General features: G+C 27.4%; 4 protein-coding genes and 3 non-coding genes across 7 annotated transcripts; 3 read left to right on the forward strand and 4 right to left on the reverse strand.

The window, feature by feature from the left end:
- Window positions 1-329: 329 nt before the first annotated feature.
- Window positions 330-2,141, reverse strand: NPR2 (nitrogen permease regulating protein NPR2; the record flags this gene model as incomplete). The annotated part of the gene is made up of 1 exon (XM_064857869.1): window positions 330-2,141. The coding sequence occupies one exon, from the start codon at window positions 2,139-2,141 to the stop codon at window positions 330-332; it is 1,812 nt and encodes a 603-aa protein (XP_064715229.1).
- Window positions 2,142-2,614: 473 nt separating this feature from the next.
- TSR3 (ribosome biogenesis protein TSR3) lies at window positions 2,615-3,541 on the reverse strand (the record flags this gene model as incomplete). The annotated part of the gene is made up of 1 exon (XM_064857870.1): window positions 2,615-3,541. The coding sequence occupies one exon, from the start codon at window positions 3,539-3,541 to the stop codon at window positions 2,615-2,617; it is 927 nt and encodes a 308-aa protein (XP_064715230.1).
- A 522-nt stretch (window positions 3,542-4,063) lies between these two features.
- On the forward strand, window positions 4,064-7,567 carry PWA37_001230 (uncharacterized protein; the record flags this gene model as incomplete). Its single annotated transcript, XM_064857871.1, has 1 exon — window positions 4,064-7,567. The coding sequence occupies one exon, from the start codon at window positions 4,064-4,066 to the stop codon at window positions 7,565-7,567; it is 3,504 nt and encodes a 1,167-aa protein (XP_064715231.1).
- Window positions 7,568-7,749: 182 nt separating this feature from the next.
- On the reverse strand, window positions 7,750-8,829 carry SGT2 (Sgt2p; the record flags this gene model as incomplete). Its single annotated transcript, XM_064857872.1, has 1 exon — window positions 7,750-8,829. The coding sequence occupies one exon, from the start codon at window positions 8,827-8,829 to the stop codon at window positions 7,750-7,752; it is 1,080 nt and encodes a 359-aa protein (XP_064715232.1).
- A 134-nt stretch (window positions 8,830-8,963) lies between these two features.
- PWA37_001232 lies at window positions 8,964-9,036 on the reverse strand. The gene has a single exon. It is a non-coding gene; the product is annotated as a tRNA-Arg (tRNA).
- An 838-nt stretch (window positions 9,037-9,874) lies between these two features.
- Window positions 9,875-9,948, forward strand: PWA37_001233. Its single transcript has one exon. It is a non-coding gene; the product is annotated as a tRNA-Thr (tRNA).
- A 4,637-nt stretch (window positions 9,949-14,585) lies between these two features.
- PWA37_001234 lies at window positions 14,586-14,659 on the forward strand. Its single transcript has one exon. It is a non-coding gene; the product is annotated as a tRNA-Thr (tRNA).
- The last annotated feature ends 3,075 nt before the right edge of the window (window positions 14,660-17,734 follow it).

Here is a 17,734-nt window from a genome sequence, read left to right on the forward strand (position 1 = left end):
AATGAAATTACTAGTTCAAAAATACCAAGAATAAGTAGATAAATGTGACTATAAGTAAAGAAATTAACTGACTAACTAACTAAATAAATAAATAATAATAATAATAATAATAATAATAATAATAATCAAAGACAATTTAACTAACCTACATGTAATTAATGAGCAGCTTAACGAATATATAAAAGATATTTTTTTACGCCTTCTTATATTTGTAACTATACGGAATACTTAATATATATACAGTTATAGGTACTAATATATTACTCTTTGTTATACCATTATATCCAGTGTCATTCAGATCTTGAACATTTTAAGTAGTCTGTTATGATTCAACAATTTACAACCCTATAGTCTCCAATATCATGAAGAATCTGTTCTATAGTGTGTCTTGACTTCCCTAATTTTGTACAAATTTTATCAAATGATTCGATATTTTCCAATGATTTGAGTAGCAATAACCTTTCTTCTTTGTTCAATGTCAAAGATTCATTAGTGCTACTATTTGAAGTATTCTTCTGATTTAGAGTCTTATCGATATTATAATTGGTATTGGATTTTTGGAAAGAAACTTTGGACAATTTTTTATATATAGAATTCAGTATTTTATCTCCCATATCAAATTTTATATCAGATGTTGATAGAAATACTTGTGCTTCTTTAATTTTATTATTCGATTCATTTTCATGATCATGAACATTCCAACCCATATCATTGTCTCTATTGTCTTGATTAAATATAATATCTCTTTTCCCCATGACTGGATAGGATTGAATTCTATAAATAATTTTTTTAATTATACCAAAATGAATAAACTTCCTTATATCAATAAAATTACTATGGATAATCTCATAATTCGTCTCATACCAAGTAGATAATGTAGTATTATGAGATAGAGAACAATATAAATCAAATAAAATAGATTTGGAAACACAAATATATTTTCCATTTGAATCGAATTTGGAACTAGATCTAAATGTTCCAACGTCACTACTTGATATTGTGCTAGTTGATCTCATTTTACCCATATTTGAATAAATCATGGATGAATAAGTAGATTCATCGTCATCATGTAAATTTTTCTGTGTCTTAAATAATGAAGACTTGACAGAGGAAGATATAGATTGTGTTTTTTTATGTAATTTGATAGGGCCAGTTTCATCTTTATCATTTTTAAATGGTAATTGATGTAAAAGGGAGTCTCTTGGTAAGGTGACATAATTTCTACACTCTGTGGCCATTGTAGGATCTGTTAAGAATGTATTAATCAGACTTGTTGGTGCATAAATGTTACTAAATTGAAAGATATCGATGATGATAACACACTTATAATATATTAAATGTTTAATACATTCTATAACAAGACCTGGGTCACAATTACTCAATTTCGAAATGGTAAAAATACTATTCAAGCCTGTAATATACGGTATTATTGAAATCATAGTAGGATCCCAATTCAAATCAATAATCTTGGCTAGGTTAACTATTAACATTGGTACATCTTCAACAGATAAATTCGCAGCTTTGGGTGTCTTTAAAAGAGGGAATATCTTCAAGTCGATGGCATGACCTTGATTTATTGGTATCAAACATTCAGAATAATTGTTTAAATCTTGATATATTCTCATTAATAAATCGGGCATAGACAATAATTTTTCATCAGAGTTATTGATATTGCTGTGATTGGTGTGGATGTTATTATTGTTATTGCAGTTAAAATTGCTATCATTTTTAAACAATGCAGGATCATGTTCAGATCTGGATAATATTTGTCTTTGTTCTTCAAGCGATCTAAACATTTTCCCCAATCTCATAATGGCGGATTCATATGGTGAAGTTTGACAATCATATTGGAAAACAAAGACAAGATTAAACCTAAAATAGTTTCTTGCATAAAGTGAATTATTGATGGCCACTGGGTATGAAACAATTCTGTAATTTGCATACTTTAATGTTAATAGTCTGTGACACAATTGTGGTTTTGGTATAATATAATTTTTAAGTGAATCGAAATTAATATTAGAATTTTGTAAATTATTCGGTGGAAATTCATAACACACCTTCGAACCTTCTGTTGGATGAAATATTGTATAAAATATTGTATGGATTGGTTCAAATCCTTTGAATTGACTATCTTTTTCCATGGTAAGTCTTATATCTTATATATATGATTAGATTGTTTGACTATCTTATTTTAGTTTACTTACCCTTTCAACATTACGTGTCTAATTTATGGGGATATGAAACCTTGAGTAATAAGAACAAAGGAAGAATTGAAGAATGTAGGGGGAAAAATTATAGAACAATATTCAACATTGACCCCATTATCAATTATCTTCGTCATCTTCAGTAGTAATATCAAAATCTCAACCAACCAAGTTAGGATTTGTACAGTCAAAAAAACCAAGAAATTTTATTTTATTTTATTTTATTTTATTTTTTTTCTTTTGAAGTTAATAAAAGCCACAAGAGAGAGAAACTGTATTAGATTTGAATGCCTAATTCATTGCTATTAATGTACAGTCTGTATATACGGGTAGTACACTTGGGTACTTGTACTTAAATGATGTTTAGTGTGTGTATCTATGTGAATAGTTGTTGAAGCAACCGTCTCGTTTCATGAAGTGACAATATTACCTAAAGAATCATATTTTATTTCCCATTCCTCCTCCCTCTCTTTTTCTTCCTCCTCCTCGACTTCACATTCACGTTCTTCAATGATATTACCTAAGTTGTCGTATTTAACAGGTTTAGAAATTGATTCAAATCTATCATCATCTTCTTCTTCTTCATCACTTATATTGAGACTGTTCATCTTCCTATTAACATTGCCCATCATCCAGATGTCTGTATTTTGCACTTCTTGTTTTCTTTTCTGGTTTTCTTCCTTTAATTTTAATAACCATTCTTCTTCTGCCTTTTTGACCGATTCACTATCAGTACAATTCTGATATATCTGTAATAACTCATTATTCAATTCAAGGAAGCCTAAACCCCAAGAGAAATGCGACAATAAGTCACTTGCCCAATCCATTCTACCAATGATAGCAAAACATGCAGCAATGGCCTCGACACAGTTAAGTCTCCACGGTCTACCATAGTTGACTTGATTAGCAGCCACTAGATACGGTAATAATCTTTCGTGTTTACCACCAATTTTATTAAACGGGATTTCATCTAATCTTGCCCAAGAACACTCAACGACAGATGCACCATATTTCTCTACAATGGATCTATCATTTGGACAGACTACACTTTTACCATTCGGAGATATAACAATTCCTTGGAACCTTTGCCCCACTTTCAAAGACGTGATCAAACCCAATCTTTCCAATTTCTTACCACTGCACCTCTTTGGATCACAATGGTCAAAATCCCACATTGCCAATTTGACGGGAAATAATTGTTTGGATTTTGAATGTCCGTATTGCTTTATCTCCATGTGTTTATTATTTTGTCTTATATGGTGACCATTGGCACCCCTATGCTTACTTTTTGATGGTCTATCATCATTTGGTTTGTTTTTACCTTTTCCTTTACCCATATTATGTATAGTGCAATAATTTAGAGATTACTATATATATAACTGATGCTTAAACCAATGTCCTCCCTCTCGACGTGCTATCGATCAATACTAGTTTTCTTCCTCTTTTTTTTTCTCAATAATATATATATGTGTGTATATGTACATACCATATGTGATAAAAGTTTCTTCTATTATGCTCGCATCTCATCTTATCTCTTCTCATCTTCATTAATTGATGATTTCAATCGAGTATTTCACATTTGGTATAATCTCTTCTTTTTTCCTGTGTTTTTCCCTTTATACGAATCTTCAAGCCAACGAAATTGATATACGACACATATCAAAGGTTTGCATAAGCGTATAATGTATTAGTATATATAAATGGAGATCTAGTTGCTTGGTTGGTTGGCCGATGCCATATACGGTAATAAAGAATTGATTATTTCCTTACATATGTTTGATCAGTTGTTTATTTGTTTATTTCCATAAATTACTCAGTTAGATATTTTTACTTATGTGATTCCAACTTTGTCCATTATTATGTCGAATCCACATCAGATTGGTAATCGTAATAGTGACAATGATATATCCTGTTATTATCTACCCAAACTATTGAATCCATTAATTGATTCTATTTTTAATTGTCCTGATATAGACAATTCATTGTTAAAGAAACTCTACAACAAATTGAAAAGCTTGGATGATTTTATTGTCATTGTACCACCAACAGATATTTTATTATTAAAATTTGACACCGCTAAAAACTGTACTTTAAGAGATTTATGTTATTCTAATATTGATTTTGTATCAAACCATATTGTGTTTTCTAAGGGGAATATTAATATTAATGTTAATGTTAGGAATAATAAGGCATTTTGTGTTCGAACTATACATGGTAAAAGTATCATAATTAATCAACATCGCCCTTATTTATTTACAAATAATGGATTTGGTACAAAACAAAAGTATCATATATTAAAATTTGACATTTTGATTAATTTTAATAACTATTTTCATAATAATAACAATAATGGTTATAGAAAATTCCTTTTGATTTATATTGATCAGCCTATATTGGATTATAGTTTAAATAATTTAATATTTAAGCATAATTTACAATGCTTTGATATCACTCATGATCATAAAAATTCTTCTTCCTCCCTTGCCCTTCCTTCTTCTTCTTCTTCCTTTTTATTGAATGATATACCCTCGTTTGAAAAGGTTCTTCTTTTAAACCCTCAATGGTTAGATTATTTAAATAATTTTTTAATAGAATATAAAAATTCACATCAATGTCAAGACGATTTATTTATAACAAATTTTAATTTAATGGTCAATGGTTTTTATCTTTTAATAAAAGATAATCCGATTTTTAAAGTAATTGATAATTTAAAATTACAAATCAAAAGTTATTTCGAACTACAATTATATGACTACATATGGAACATTATAAAATTAAAGGTACAATATTTGTCAGTACTTAATAATGATGATACTGAGTATCATCTAAATTATTTATCTCTAGATCAATTGCAAACTGATCTTTACAAGTCAAATTTTGTATCATTTAGATTATCTGATATTGTTCAATTAGAGAAGAATATTTCAAGGGCTATTACTGTCTGGAACAAATTTTTTTCATATAAGTCACACTTTAAGAAATGCCAGATATTAGTTGAAACGTTACAATCATTGTCAAAACCAATCACTTCGTCAAATAAGGAAAATATATGTATTGATGCCGATACATTGATTAACTTGTTTGTTCTAATTGTAAATAAATATAATTTGCATGATGTGAAATGCAACTTATTTTATCTTCAAAATTTTTTTGATGACGAAAATAATATTAAATTTGGTTTGTTGGGTTATTCAATATCAACTTTAGAAGCATCTATCAAATATTTGGATTCATTGTTAAATAAAGACACAAAAAGACTAAGGAAGCTACAACAGCAAGATATTAAACTTGAACATTTTATAGAATGTATTACTGGAACAATTACGTTCACAGATGGTTCTAACAATATAACTGAGTTTTTAATCACTTTTAAAGATTGTCTCAGATACAGATCTGCTAATGGACAATCTATTCTTTCATATTGCATACAGTATCATCAAAATGATATAATTATAGAACTCTTATCAAACAAACTTTTTGAAAAATGTTTTCCCTTAGAAGATCTGTTAGATGATGAGACTATTGATGGATCAACTTTATTGATTCAGTGTTTAAAATATTCAAATGATACAATTGCTTTGGTTTTAGTGGATATCTTTCTAAATAACTGTTCCTTTGAAGAATTGGTAACATATTTTAAACGAAGAGATAAAGACGGCAGAATTGTAGCACATTACCTTAATGGTCAAATAGATATTCTAGAGAAAATTGGTCAGTATATTGAGTGGGATTTAAAAGATAATATGAACCAAACACCCTTATTTACTATATTTCGTTGTTATGATCAAATAAATTATGATTTAATGGTATCAATGGCACTAAAGTTTGCAAATTATTGGTACAAAGAGACAAAAGATCGATTGTTTCTTGTGTCAGAGCATATTGATTCTAAAGGTAATAGTTTATTGCATATTATGAAAAGCAATATATCCATTTTATTGAATTTGGCTGACGGTAATGAAATTAATAGATGTAATAATAAGGGAATGACACCACTGATGGTATACGTTAAATATGACAGGGTATCAAATGTTGAAGCAATATTACAAGACCCAAGAATAGATTTCGATAAGAAAATTAAATATAGTGGGTTACATTGTTTTGATTTTGCACAAAATGAAATTATAATTGAATTATTAGGTGTTTATGCATTGAAGAAAAAGTCTATCTTTAAGCATATATATGTACATTCTTTAAAAACACATAATAATTCAAGTTATTCAGTAAAACTTACGGTCAGTAGTTCACATATGAATTCAAATAATTTCTATAAAACATTTGATGTGAATCTTCGATTAATTAGAAATCTTTTCAAAATTATTCAGAAAAAATATTCTTTGACATTTTTACCGTTAAAAGAACTTCTAATGAAAATAGATAAGCTGATGTACTCTATTCAAAAAAATAGTTTGAGATGGATTAAGGTACAGGAAAGAGAAACTATTTTGTCATGGATGACGTTATGTTTAGATTCATTGATCCACATAAATATTTTGTCTGTATCGGATATTTTTAAAGATGAATTAACCTTATCTGAATGGATACGAAAAGAAAATAGTATGTCCATAGTTACCACTGATACTACCATTATAAATTGTTATAATAAGTCTCAATTATCATTCAATTCAAAATTATTAGAACCAGAAGAGGTATATACTATGCAGAATTTTTTAAATTTTAATTTAGAAGAGTTGAAAATTTTGGTTCCAAAATATATAGCTTTGAAGAGCCTAGTTGTATTTTTAAAATTTAAAACCACTGATATTATAGAGTCTAAGAACATGCTTAAGCTAATGTCGTGTAAATTTTATGCAAACATGGCAGTAAAACAAGAATTAAATTATTCAAGGAAAGAAGTTACATATTACGGAATTGGAGGACTTAATTTACTGTTACAAAACCTAGAATTTATGGAAGTTTGTATTATGAAACTCATTCGTCACATTACCGAATTTTTAGATCTCAAAATTTCAGGATGGTGGAGACTATATAGGGAATTTTTGTCCTTAAAACAGTGTGGTCCAGAACTGGAAAAGCTGATGAATTCAGAAAATGAACACGATGAAATTATAAAAACAGATGTTAAAGTGAATACTAATATGTTTACAAATATTATTGGTAGTATATTTGAAAAGACAAAGTCAAGTAGTGATAGACAAATAAATGAACATCTTCTAAAGGTCAATAAAATCTTAAAGAATGATAGCGAAAAAATAAGAAGAGAATATGAACAGTTAGCAGAAGAGCTCAGCAAGTTTGTCCGCTTTAAATCGGCATTTTTTAAGTTCGGTATTATAAAGTTATGGGGGGGATTCAATATTAAATTGATGAAACAAAATTTGCAAACTCTGGAAAGAAAATAGAAATTACTGCAAATTTAGAAATGTAAGTATGCTATAACAAGTGTACCTCATACTATCAGTTTGTTAGCATGATATTTTAAATTATAGATATTTTATTCAATTGTATATAAAATATTATGTTGATACGAAGAAAAAGATATATGTATTAAATAAAATATATTTATATATTTTTATTTTGTCTTTTATTTCTTGTTACTTGAGTTACCAGAAGCAGCTCCCCCAAATAAATTAGAAGCCATGTTTTGAATATCTGGGTTGTTCATTAAATCATTTAAACTGGTGTTACCACTAGCAAAATTTTGAGCCATTTGTTGTATAGCTGGATTTTGCATCATAGATTGCATTTTTTGCATTGCATTTGGATCTTGCATCATAGATTGAGCTGCTTGCATAACTTGAGGATTATTTAGCAAAGCACCTAAACCTCCACCTAAGCCTCCACCTAGCATAGAAGCAAAGTCAGGCGTATTACCTGAACCGCCATTTCCAAACATTGATGAAAAGTCTGGGGTTGCTGTGGAAGTAGAACTAGTTGTCTGATCATCTTGTGTCGCTTTTGTAACTGGTGAAACATCAGAATTTTCAGTGTTGCTTTTTTGGTTCAATGTCTCTTCGACCTTCTTCTTAGCGGTTTCATATCCTCTCTTCATCACTTCAGTTGCATTATCCCCTTCTATTTCTAAAACCTTTTTGTAAGCTTCTAATGCTTCCTCAGGTTTATCTTGAACATATTTGGCGTAGGCTAACCTGGAATAACCTTTAGAATAGTTAGGATCGATCTTGATTGCAGCAGTGGCATCCTCTACAGCTTCATCATATTTTTGTAAATTTGTATAAGCAGCAGCTCTGTTGGCATAGTATACAGCATTTGTTGGAAGTACTTTGATTGCTTCAGTGTATTTTTCAATAGCTAATTCAAATTTCTTTTCAGTAATAGCCTTATTTCCTTCTAATTTCAACGCTTCAGCCTTGGCTTTGATTTCAGCATCATCTTTAGGGATGTTAACTTTAACGTCTTCATTGTTATCTTCATTGGCATATTCTTCTATAGTTTTAGTTAAGATTTGTTTCAAACCGTTACCATTGAATTTTTCACCGATAACAGATTTAATAGAATCTCTGTCAAAATCAAAAACATCTGTGATACAATCGATGGCAACATTCAAGGAATCACAGTTGTCATTTGAGACTTCCTGTTTATCGATAACAGTAGATAAAAAATCAACAGTAAGTGCTGCTATTTCTTTGCTGGTTGGTACCATTCTTTAACTTTGGTTTCTTTGGTTGTTGTTTTGTTCCCTTCTATTGCATATCTGACGTTCGTCTTTTATATCCATAAAAATTTTAACACCTATTTGTTATTTCTTAAATGCTACGCGCAACGAAAAAATAAAGCCTTCCCCGCCAGGACTCGAACCTGGAGTCTTCTGGTTCGTAGCCAGACGCCGTGACCATTGGGCCACGAGGAACAGGACTAGTTACGTTTTTAGTAGAATAGAATGGTTATTACCATCAAGATTATATAAGATCTTGAATGAATCTAGAACTATTTATTGTTTTAATAAGCTATACACGTGCTACAAAATTAGATGCTGCATAATAAAATGATTAGATTACATAAGATTTTGGCAAATCTAGAATTTACCTATTGTTTTAATAAGTCCCACGTGTATTACTAATTACCATGATTAGAGAATTGGGGTGCAGTTCTAATCCACTAGTGCACCTAAATTAATGTAATAAATTTTAGGGTTTGAATCAGTCAAGTCATTAATGTACTAATCTGAATAATCGATCGAGCTCCAGAAAACATATAAAAGGACAACGTTCTCTGGAGATAAAAGATCATCTTCCATAACCGTTTCTTGTAAATAACTTATATATTATGTATAACAAAATAGAACAACAAGCAAGTAACAAGTCAAGTAACTTCGAATAAATATATTAGCTCATTAAAAGCCGCTCAATATATAAGACCATTTTAGTAATTATATTATCGACTATAGTTGATTACTGTCTCGATTATTTGAATAACTATAAATATTATTTGCACTTCCCTGGAATACATAAAGAATCTGACAATTTAATGCTACAACACCTCTGTTGTAATATGATGTGATCAGAGTTTTGTGTTATTCGGGGAAGCGCTAGAAATATCAAACGGATAATCTATTAATAATTGCATTACCGATTGTATCAATTACTGTCTCGATTATTAATAGATTATCCGTTTGATATTTCTAGCGCTTCCCCGAATAACACAAAACTCTGATCACATCATATTACAGCAAAAAGTAACATTCAGGAGCTTCTATGGCCAAGTTGGTAAGGCGCCACACTAGTAATGTGGAGATCATCGGTTCGAATCCGATTGGAAGCACTGCTTTCTTTTTTATCGATTGTGATAACCCTATGGTTATGTGTGTCTGATAACAATTAATCTTATTGGAATAACAACAATACTTCATTCGAGTGGATATGGATTTATGAGTGAAGGGCTGCTTCTTGTATTATATTATTATAAATAGGGTGTTATAACAATTTGTTTTTTTTAAACGTCTGTTTCAATTAATGTTGAAAATGGTTTGGTTATCACGATTTTTGTGATGTTTGTCTTTATGTTTAGTTTTTCTTTCTTAAAAAGGCGTAAATGTTTTGCAAATAATTTTTTCTAATTTCTTTTGCACATTATTATATAAAGAAGTGAAATATGGGTTAGTTATCTCTGAAATTAATTCCATATCATTTATATGAATATCTTTATTTTCATTGCTGGAATAATATATTACCTGTTTGGGGAACATATAAATATATCAAAGAGGAAAAATGTTTGTTTTGCACATTTAATATTACAGAGATAAGATCAAACAGAATAAAAATAAATTAATATATTATGAAGATTTGCCAAAAGGTAAACATATATAAGTAGACGATTTTACTTATTAATTTTCCAATCTGGATGAATAAGTTATATACATTTTATTATATGTTTCTTTTTGTATTTATATAATTATTAATTCCCAATCAAGAGATGGAGGGGAAATTACTCTACATATCAACATAATAATAATACATAATAATAACATACAATATGAGCACCGACGCTAAAAACATGTGTACTAATATTATTCATCCAGAGGACAAATTATGACAGAAAATAATAAAACTTTTTCTACTGCTAATAGAAGCCAAGACCTGTGTAACAACAAATATTTTAAATAAAATCATTTTTCAAAGTTTTCTAAACACATATTATATTTGTAGAAAAAAGGCTTGTTGTATTAATTATAAAAAAACCAACTGCCTTTAAAAGAAAGATTAAATAATTAAAAAAAAAATAGATTAACAAAAAAGTTCGGCCTTTAATGTAACAACTATTGTTTTTTATTCTAACCTAGAATTCAATAAAAATCTCATTGAAAAGAAAATAATATTTTAACTGATAAAATAATTTTAATAATTGAATTGACTATTAAATCAAAATTTGGCTATAGTCAATAAAAATCAAAAACAAAAATCAATTTTTTTAGAAACAATTTGTTTGTAAGCAAGATATAATCAATAAAAGAAAAGAATGAAAATGATTTATTTGAAAAAATTTAATTGTTAAGATAAATTTGTCTATAAGTATTAACCATACTTTAAAAATAATACTCTCAAAATTATAGAATAACCTTTACTATGCTACTGTTGAAGCTATGTTATGTTAACTAAATTTACCAAAATTTTGAAAATATTTTTATCGTCTTAAACTCACTCATTTTTTTAATCAAATTTCTGAGGAATCTAGATTTACAAATTTCTTCAATCAAAGTTCCTGTAAACCAAAACATAATATTAAAGCAGTATTAAATTATTATTGGCTTGAGATCAATTTTTTTAAACAATCAAACACTAGTGCAGCATATAAGGAACCTAATAATAAAAATTTTAAAAAAAAAATAATGGAATTTATCAATACAGTCACTGATAGTTCTTAACACTTTTCTGCATATATTTTTGGTGAAATAAAAGAAAGTTCAATTCCAGTGTATTTTAAAATCTGAACAAGAAATATACAAATTCTATGGACCAGGAATACTAAATATAGTAAATGAATCCTTCTTTAACATTATTAAACATACTTTTTATAAACTTTTAGTGTATGCATATCAAATATAGGTTTTTTTATTTTTTCCATTTTAAATCAAACTCTAGATTATTAAATCAAGCTTAAAATAAATAAATGAGTCCAAAATATTGGTATTATGTTCCCAATAATAATAATAAATTCAATTTTTCAGCAAAAAAAAAGTTCACAAAAATATTTTCATTAATTACTATATTTAATTTTACTTTATTAGAGGACAAAATGAAGTATAATTTTTTATTAAGACTGAACTACGATTAAGCCAATAAAAAAAACAAAAATATAGTTTATTTTTATGCAGAGATACAGTTAAAGTCACCATTATTCCATCAGATATCAATAAAAAATTATAATTATCATATATTTCTCAAATTTGAACAAGCATTCCGCTAATTATTAGTAAACATCTATTTTATAATAGGAAATATTCATTTAATGAAGTGACTGTTTACTATGGTGATAATTTACAATAAATATTTTCCTCAATATATAAACTAATGGAAATAGAAATTTCAGTATAACTGTTTACTCAAGTAGAGAAGAAAGTGGTGGAATAATTATTATAATCATTGTATATTAAAAAAGTTTTTTATTAATCAGAAAATTTTATAATGCCAATAATTCTATATGCAATGTCTAGATATATAAAAAAAGAGCATAAATTTTCAAAAGAGAGAAAAAATAAGATATAAGAAGATAATCTATTTACTTTTATACAACATAAATGTTTATGTATATATATAATATGTACAAATAAATAAAAAAAAGATATATATATAAACTAAAAAGATCTGATGTGTGTTCAACGTTTAAGACCACAGGAGTCCAATAATATCTTTTTACCAGATTTAGAATTTGTATACAATTCCACTCTCTAATCTGCTGATAGAACTGCCCCCTTTAAAATTGATATTGGATTTATTCTCCACGAACCTCTTATTGACATTGGTAGTGAATCTTCTGCTAGAAGGAATACTGCTGTTAAATTAACCAAAAAACTACAAGCCTTTACTTTATGTACCTGTAGCTATTTATCAGATCGCCAAAAAATGCTAGAGACTCAAGACAATCCTCACAGAAACCTACTAAATTTAAAGTTGCTGGCTTTATTTTGCTTATTAGAGAAGTATATTTCAGGGGAAGGAAGTATTTAAAAATACAATTTTTTTTAGCTCCGTTTAAGATTGTGAAAGTATTAAACAACAAGACTGTCAAATACAGTTTACTCTCTTTGTTCAAGAAGGACAAAGTAATCAATATCTAACATTAAGAAGTTTATAAATAATACTCAACATTATTCTAAGAAATTACCGATTACAACTACAAAAAGATTATAAAGTGTTGAAATAAAATGTTTTATAATGAAATAGATAGAACAATAAGATTTTAGCAGACACTAAACGATAAATTGTTGGGTAATAATCGTTGAGAGGTCACCAAAGGTTGTTGAGTTTGTTTATTAAATATCTTACTATTCGTAGAGGAAAATGGTTGAATGTTAACATATATAAAGCCAAGGATTTCATCATACATTATTTTTATCTTATTTACAATCTTTGTATATTATTATTTCTATGTTGTATATAGAGAAAAAAAGCAAAGAACTTTATTATAATTTTGTATACTAAATCTGTTTAATATAATATTGAGAATGTTTACTATATATCCAATGAATAAAGGCGCTCATTCTCAACATAAAGACTTCCTGAAATTATTAGTGTGAGTGATTATGATATAAAATCCACCCATATACCACGTATCTTGACACAAAATCTATTGTATAACAAAAAGCAATCAGCATCAAGAGTACATAAAATTCTAGTTAAATCTAAAAATACCTATTGTTATTGAAACATCACCCATTTATCACCACTTCTCATAATACTTGTGCCATTTACCACTATACCATATTATCCTAAATATTCCATGAAGTCTGACCAAATCACTACAAATAATAAATTGAGGTATGGTTTACTAATCAATTACGATAGCGGATTGAATAGTTGATAGAACCAGATATATATAAAAAGACAACATTTTCTGGGACTTGATTAACTATTCAGATTGATATAGTAATGGATTAGTAATCTAATCCCTACTTGATTCCTTATAATAATTTGGGTACACTAATGATAAACAGCACAATTCTTATGATCATTAGTAGTAAGTGTGTAACTTATTAAAACAATAAATAATTCTAGATTCACTCAGAATCTTATGTAGTATTGATGATGATAACCTCCTTATTATGGATCATATCGTGTTGTAATATGAGATGGTGAGATTCTTTATGTATTCCAGGGAAGCGCAAATAATATTTATAGTTATTCAAATAATCGAGACAGTAATCAACTATAGTCGATAATATAATTACTAAAATGGTCTTATATATTGAGCGGCTTTTAATGAGCTAATATATTTATTCGAAGTTACTTGACTTGTTACTTGCTTGTTGTTCTATTTTGTTATACATAATATATAAGTTATTTACAAGAAACGGTTATGGAAGATGATCTTTTATCTCCAGAGAACGTTGTCCTTTTATATGTTTTCTGGAGCTCGATCGATTATTCAGATTAGTACATTAATGACTTGACTGATTCAAACCCTAAAATTTATTACATTAATTTAGGTGCACTAGTGGATTAGAACTGCACCCCAATTCTCTAATCATGGTAATTAGTAATACACGTGGGACTTATTAAAACAATAGGTAAATTCTAGATTTGCCAAAATCTTATGTAATCTAATCATTTTATTATGCAGCATCTAATTTTGTAGCACGTGTATAGCTTATTAAAACAATAAATAGTTCTAGATTCATTCAAGATCTTATATAATCTTGATGGTAATAACTATCCTATTCTACGACATTCGTAGCATCCAGGAGCTTCTATGGCCAAGTTGGTAAGGCGCCACACTAGTAATGTGGAGATCATCGGTTCGAATCCGATTGGAAGCACTGCTTTCTTTTTTATCGATTGTGATAACCCTATGGTTATGTGTGTCTGATAACAATTAATCTTGTTGGAATAACAACAATACTTCACTCGAATGGATATAAGATATAGACTCATTCTATATCTTTAGATGCAATGTTGCTATGTGTCTATATATTTCTAACTAATGGAACTAAATAATATGCGCTTATATAATATATATATAATCTTATGTAATCTTTGGTTCCTTGTTTTTTTATTGTTTATTCGTTGTTCCTTCGATAATCTTCTTAGTTGCTCTTTTGTACTTACACTGGTTACTCCTGCTTTTATGTATGTTCGCATAACATTGTATCTATATAACATATCTTGTATAGGATATAGAATGTCGAAAAACTGATGATCTATTAACTGGATATATTGTTAGTATCTATCCTGTCCCATATTATATGAAATATTACTAAATTTAACAAGAAATTCAAATTGCTACGTAATTTTTTTACACGGATTAATTCTATCGAAAATTTTATTCTTTTGTGTTGTGCTGAATATATGACATTATACATATATACATAAAATATATATATAATATACAAAGAATGACAAAAACTTTTTATTTCGTCTACTATTTGTGCACAAAATTATCTAAAGCAAAATAAATCTTTTCTTTAACTTAATCATTGAACCTCAGTAAGTTTTAATAATATTATACACAACCATTATATAATGTGTATATAATATGATAAAGAACAGAGTTTATTTTCATTTTCTGCCTCTTAATTACTAATATTTTTAATGAATTTGATTAGGTTATGAATATATTCTCGATCTCACTTTTCAATTATAATTAATAATGCACTGATACAATTATAATCAAACTTCCAAAAACATTTGGAATATTACAATATATTGATCATTACTTTTAAAATCAAACAATACAAAAAATAAATCAAGAAAAGAAAACACCATTTTTTATTATTAAATACAAATATTAATTTCTTAGAGTTTCGTATTATGTGATAAATAACTATTTTTTGAAAAATTATATTCTAACATATTGCAAAATATATAATACTTTTTAACGAAAAAACATTAAAATAAATAATATTATACGATTAATAATAGTAATATATATTTACGGAAAATAAAAATAAATTAACTATAAATAATTACTAAATTATTTTATAAAATTTATTATAATATCATGTGATTAATGTATATTTTGTTTAATATAATATAGTTGTTTTTTTTTTTTTTTAAAATAGTTTATATTAATTATTAGGTAATAAAGTTTATTATATTAGAAAAATCTCATCTATAAAATAGAAATATTACTGTTTTTATAACAACAGGTAAACATACTACAGTAGTTTGATAATAATATTACTTTCTTTGGATGTATATTTATATATATATGAACTTTCCCAAGAAAAGTATTAAGGATATTAATATTGTGATACTACTACCACTACATAAATTATTGTTTTCCAAAATGAAAATATATTGTGGAAAGCCAATAGATAGCACATTATAATATTTTTGCTATATTTTTTTTTTGTTTTGAAAATGTTATTGCTTCATAATTTGCATATATCATTGTATAATAGTATATTGTTTTTCTATTTGAGAATTTCTATAAAAACAAAAACAGAAAAACAATACTCAAAAATGTAAGAAAATAATACCTTAATGTGATTTTTTAGATAACTTCTTCTATTATTTATATTTTTTAGTATATTAAGCTAACAAAACTATCTAAATTTAATTGAAAAGTAAGTTCTTAATTTTTCTTTTATTTCAAAGCCTCGTACCAATTGATACTTGTTAAGCAGTCTAGTGTCTTTATATCATCACTTGGTATATTATCTGTCATTATTTAATCTATTACTTTCCCTACATTAAGTAAATTTCAGAAAAGATTTTTTCAGGAAGGCTAATACAGTTTTTTGTGTTCAATTTCCAGAAATCATCATAATTATAGGCTGTTAAATAAAAAAAAACCATAGTAATACAATATTATTTTCTCTTAACTACAAAATTTAAGATTCTTTTTTTTTTTATCTTCAACCCCAGTTGATGAATATATTTATCTAAATAAATTGTATTTTTTAGCTTTTTATTTTGTGTCAACAAACTATCACTCTCAATTCTCTCATTATCGCTTATTAATGCTTCTTTCTACAGAACGCCTATAGTTTTGATCAGTGAATACATTAGACCTTTTTAGTTTATATATATATCTTTTTTTATTTATTTGTACATATTATATATATACATAAACATTTATGTTGTATAAAAGTAAATAGATTATCTTCTTATATCTTATTTTCTCTCTTTTGAAAATTTATGCTCTTTTTTTATATATCTAGACATTGCATATAGAATTATTGGCATTATAAAATTTTTTGATTAATAAAAAACTTTTTTAATATACAATGATTATAATAATTATTTCAACAAATATTCCATACAGCTTAATTATTCTGATACAACGTTCATAGATGTCAACTTAGTGTCTTAGCAATGCCTTTCATTTGACTGTCAGTTTGGGGTAGTTAGTAGAAGACCTAAGTGATTTGATGCGTAACTCCTCTGTAAATTCTTTATAATAAGCACTGGCAAAACAAATATCACGGTCTGAGACAATTGTTTGCGGAAAACCATGATAGCAGAAAACATAACGAAAAAGTGCTCTTATGACACCAATAGAACCATAATTTTTATTTATTGCAATAAAGTGAGCATGTTTAGAAAATCTATCAGCGGCAACCATAATCATATCATTACCTTGTTTAGTTGTGAGAACACCTGTGACAAAATCTATTGAAATATCAATTCATTGGCTAGCCGGAACATCGAAAGTTCGTAAATTGCTATTCTTTTTTGAGCAATGTCTCTTCATCGATTAACATTAAAGTCAACAGTTAATAAAATTCTTGATTTCTTTTGCCATTGAAGATAAATAGTAGTGAGGAACGACTCTATGAATTGTAGCAATTTCACCGAAATCACTACTTTGTATAAAACTATCATGATATAATTATAATAAAGTAAATCCTTCTTTCTCTGGAACATAAATTCTGGAGTTGTAGTACAAAA

The sequence above is a fragment of the Arxiozyma heterogenica genome (genome assembly GCF_036370985.1).
Source record: "Arxiozyma heterogenica strain weizmannii chromosome Unknown scaffold_16, whole genome shotgun sequence".
Classification (NCBI taxonomy): domain Eukaryota; kingdom Fungi; phylum Ascomycota; class Saccharomycetes; order Saccharomycetales; family Saccharomycetaceae; genus Arxiozyma; species Arxiozyma heterogenica.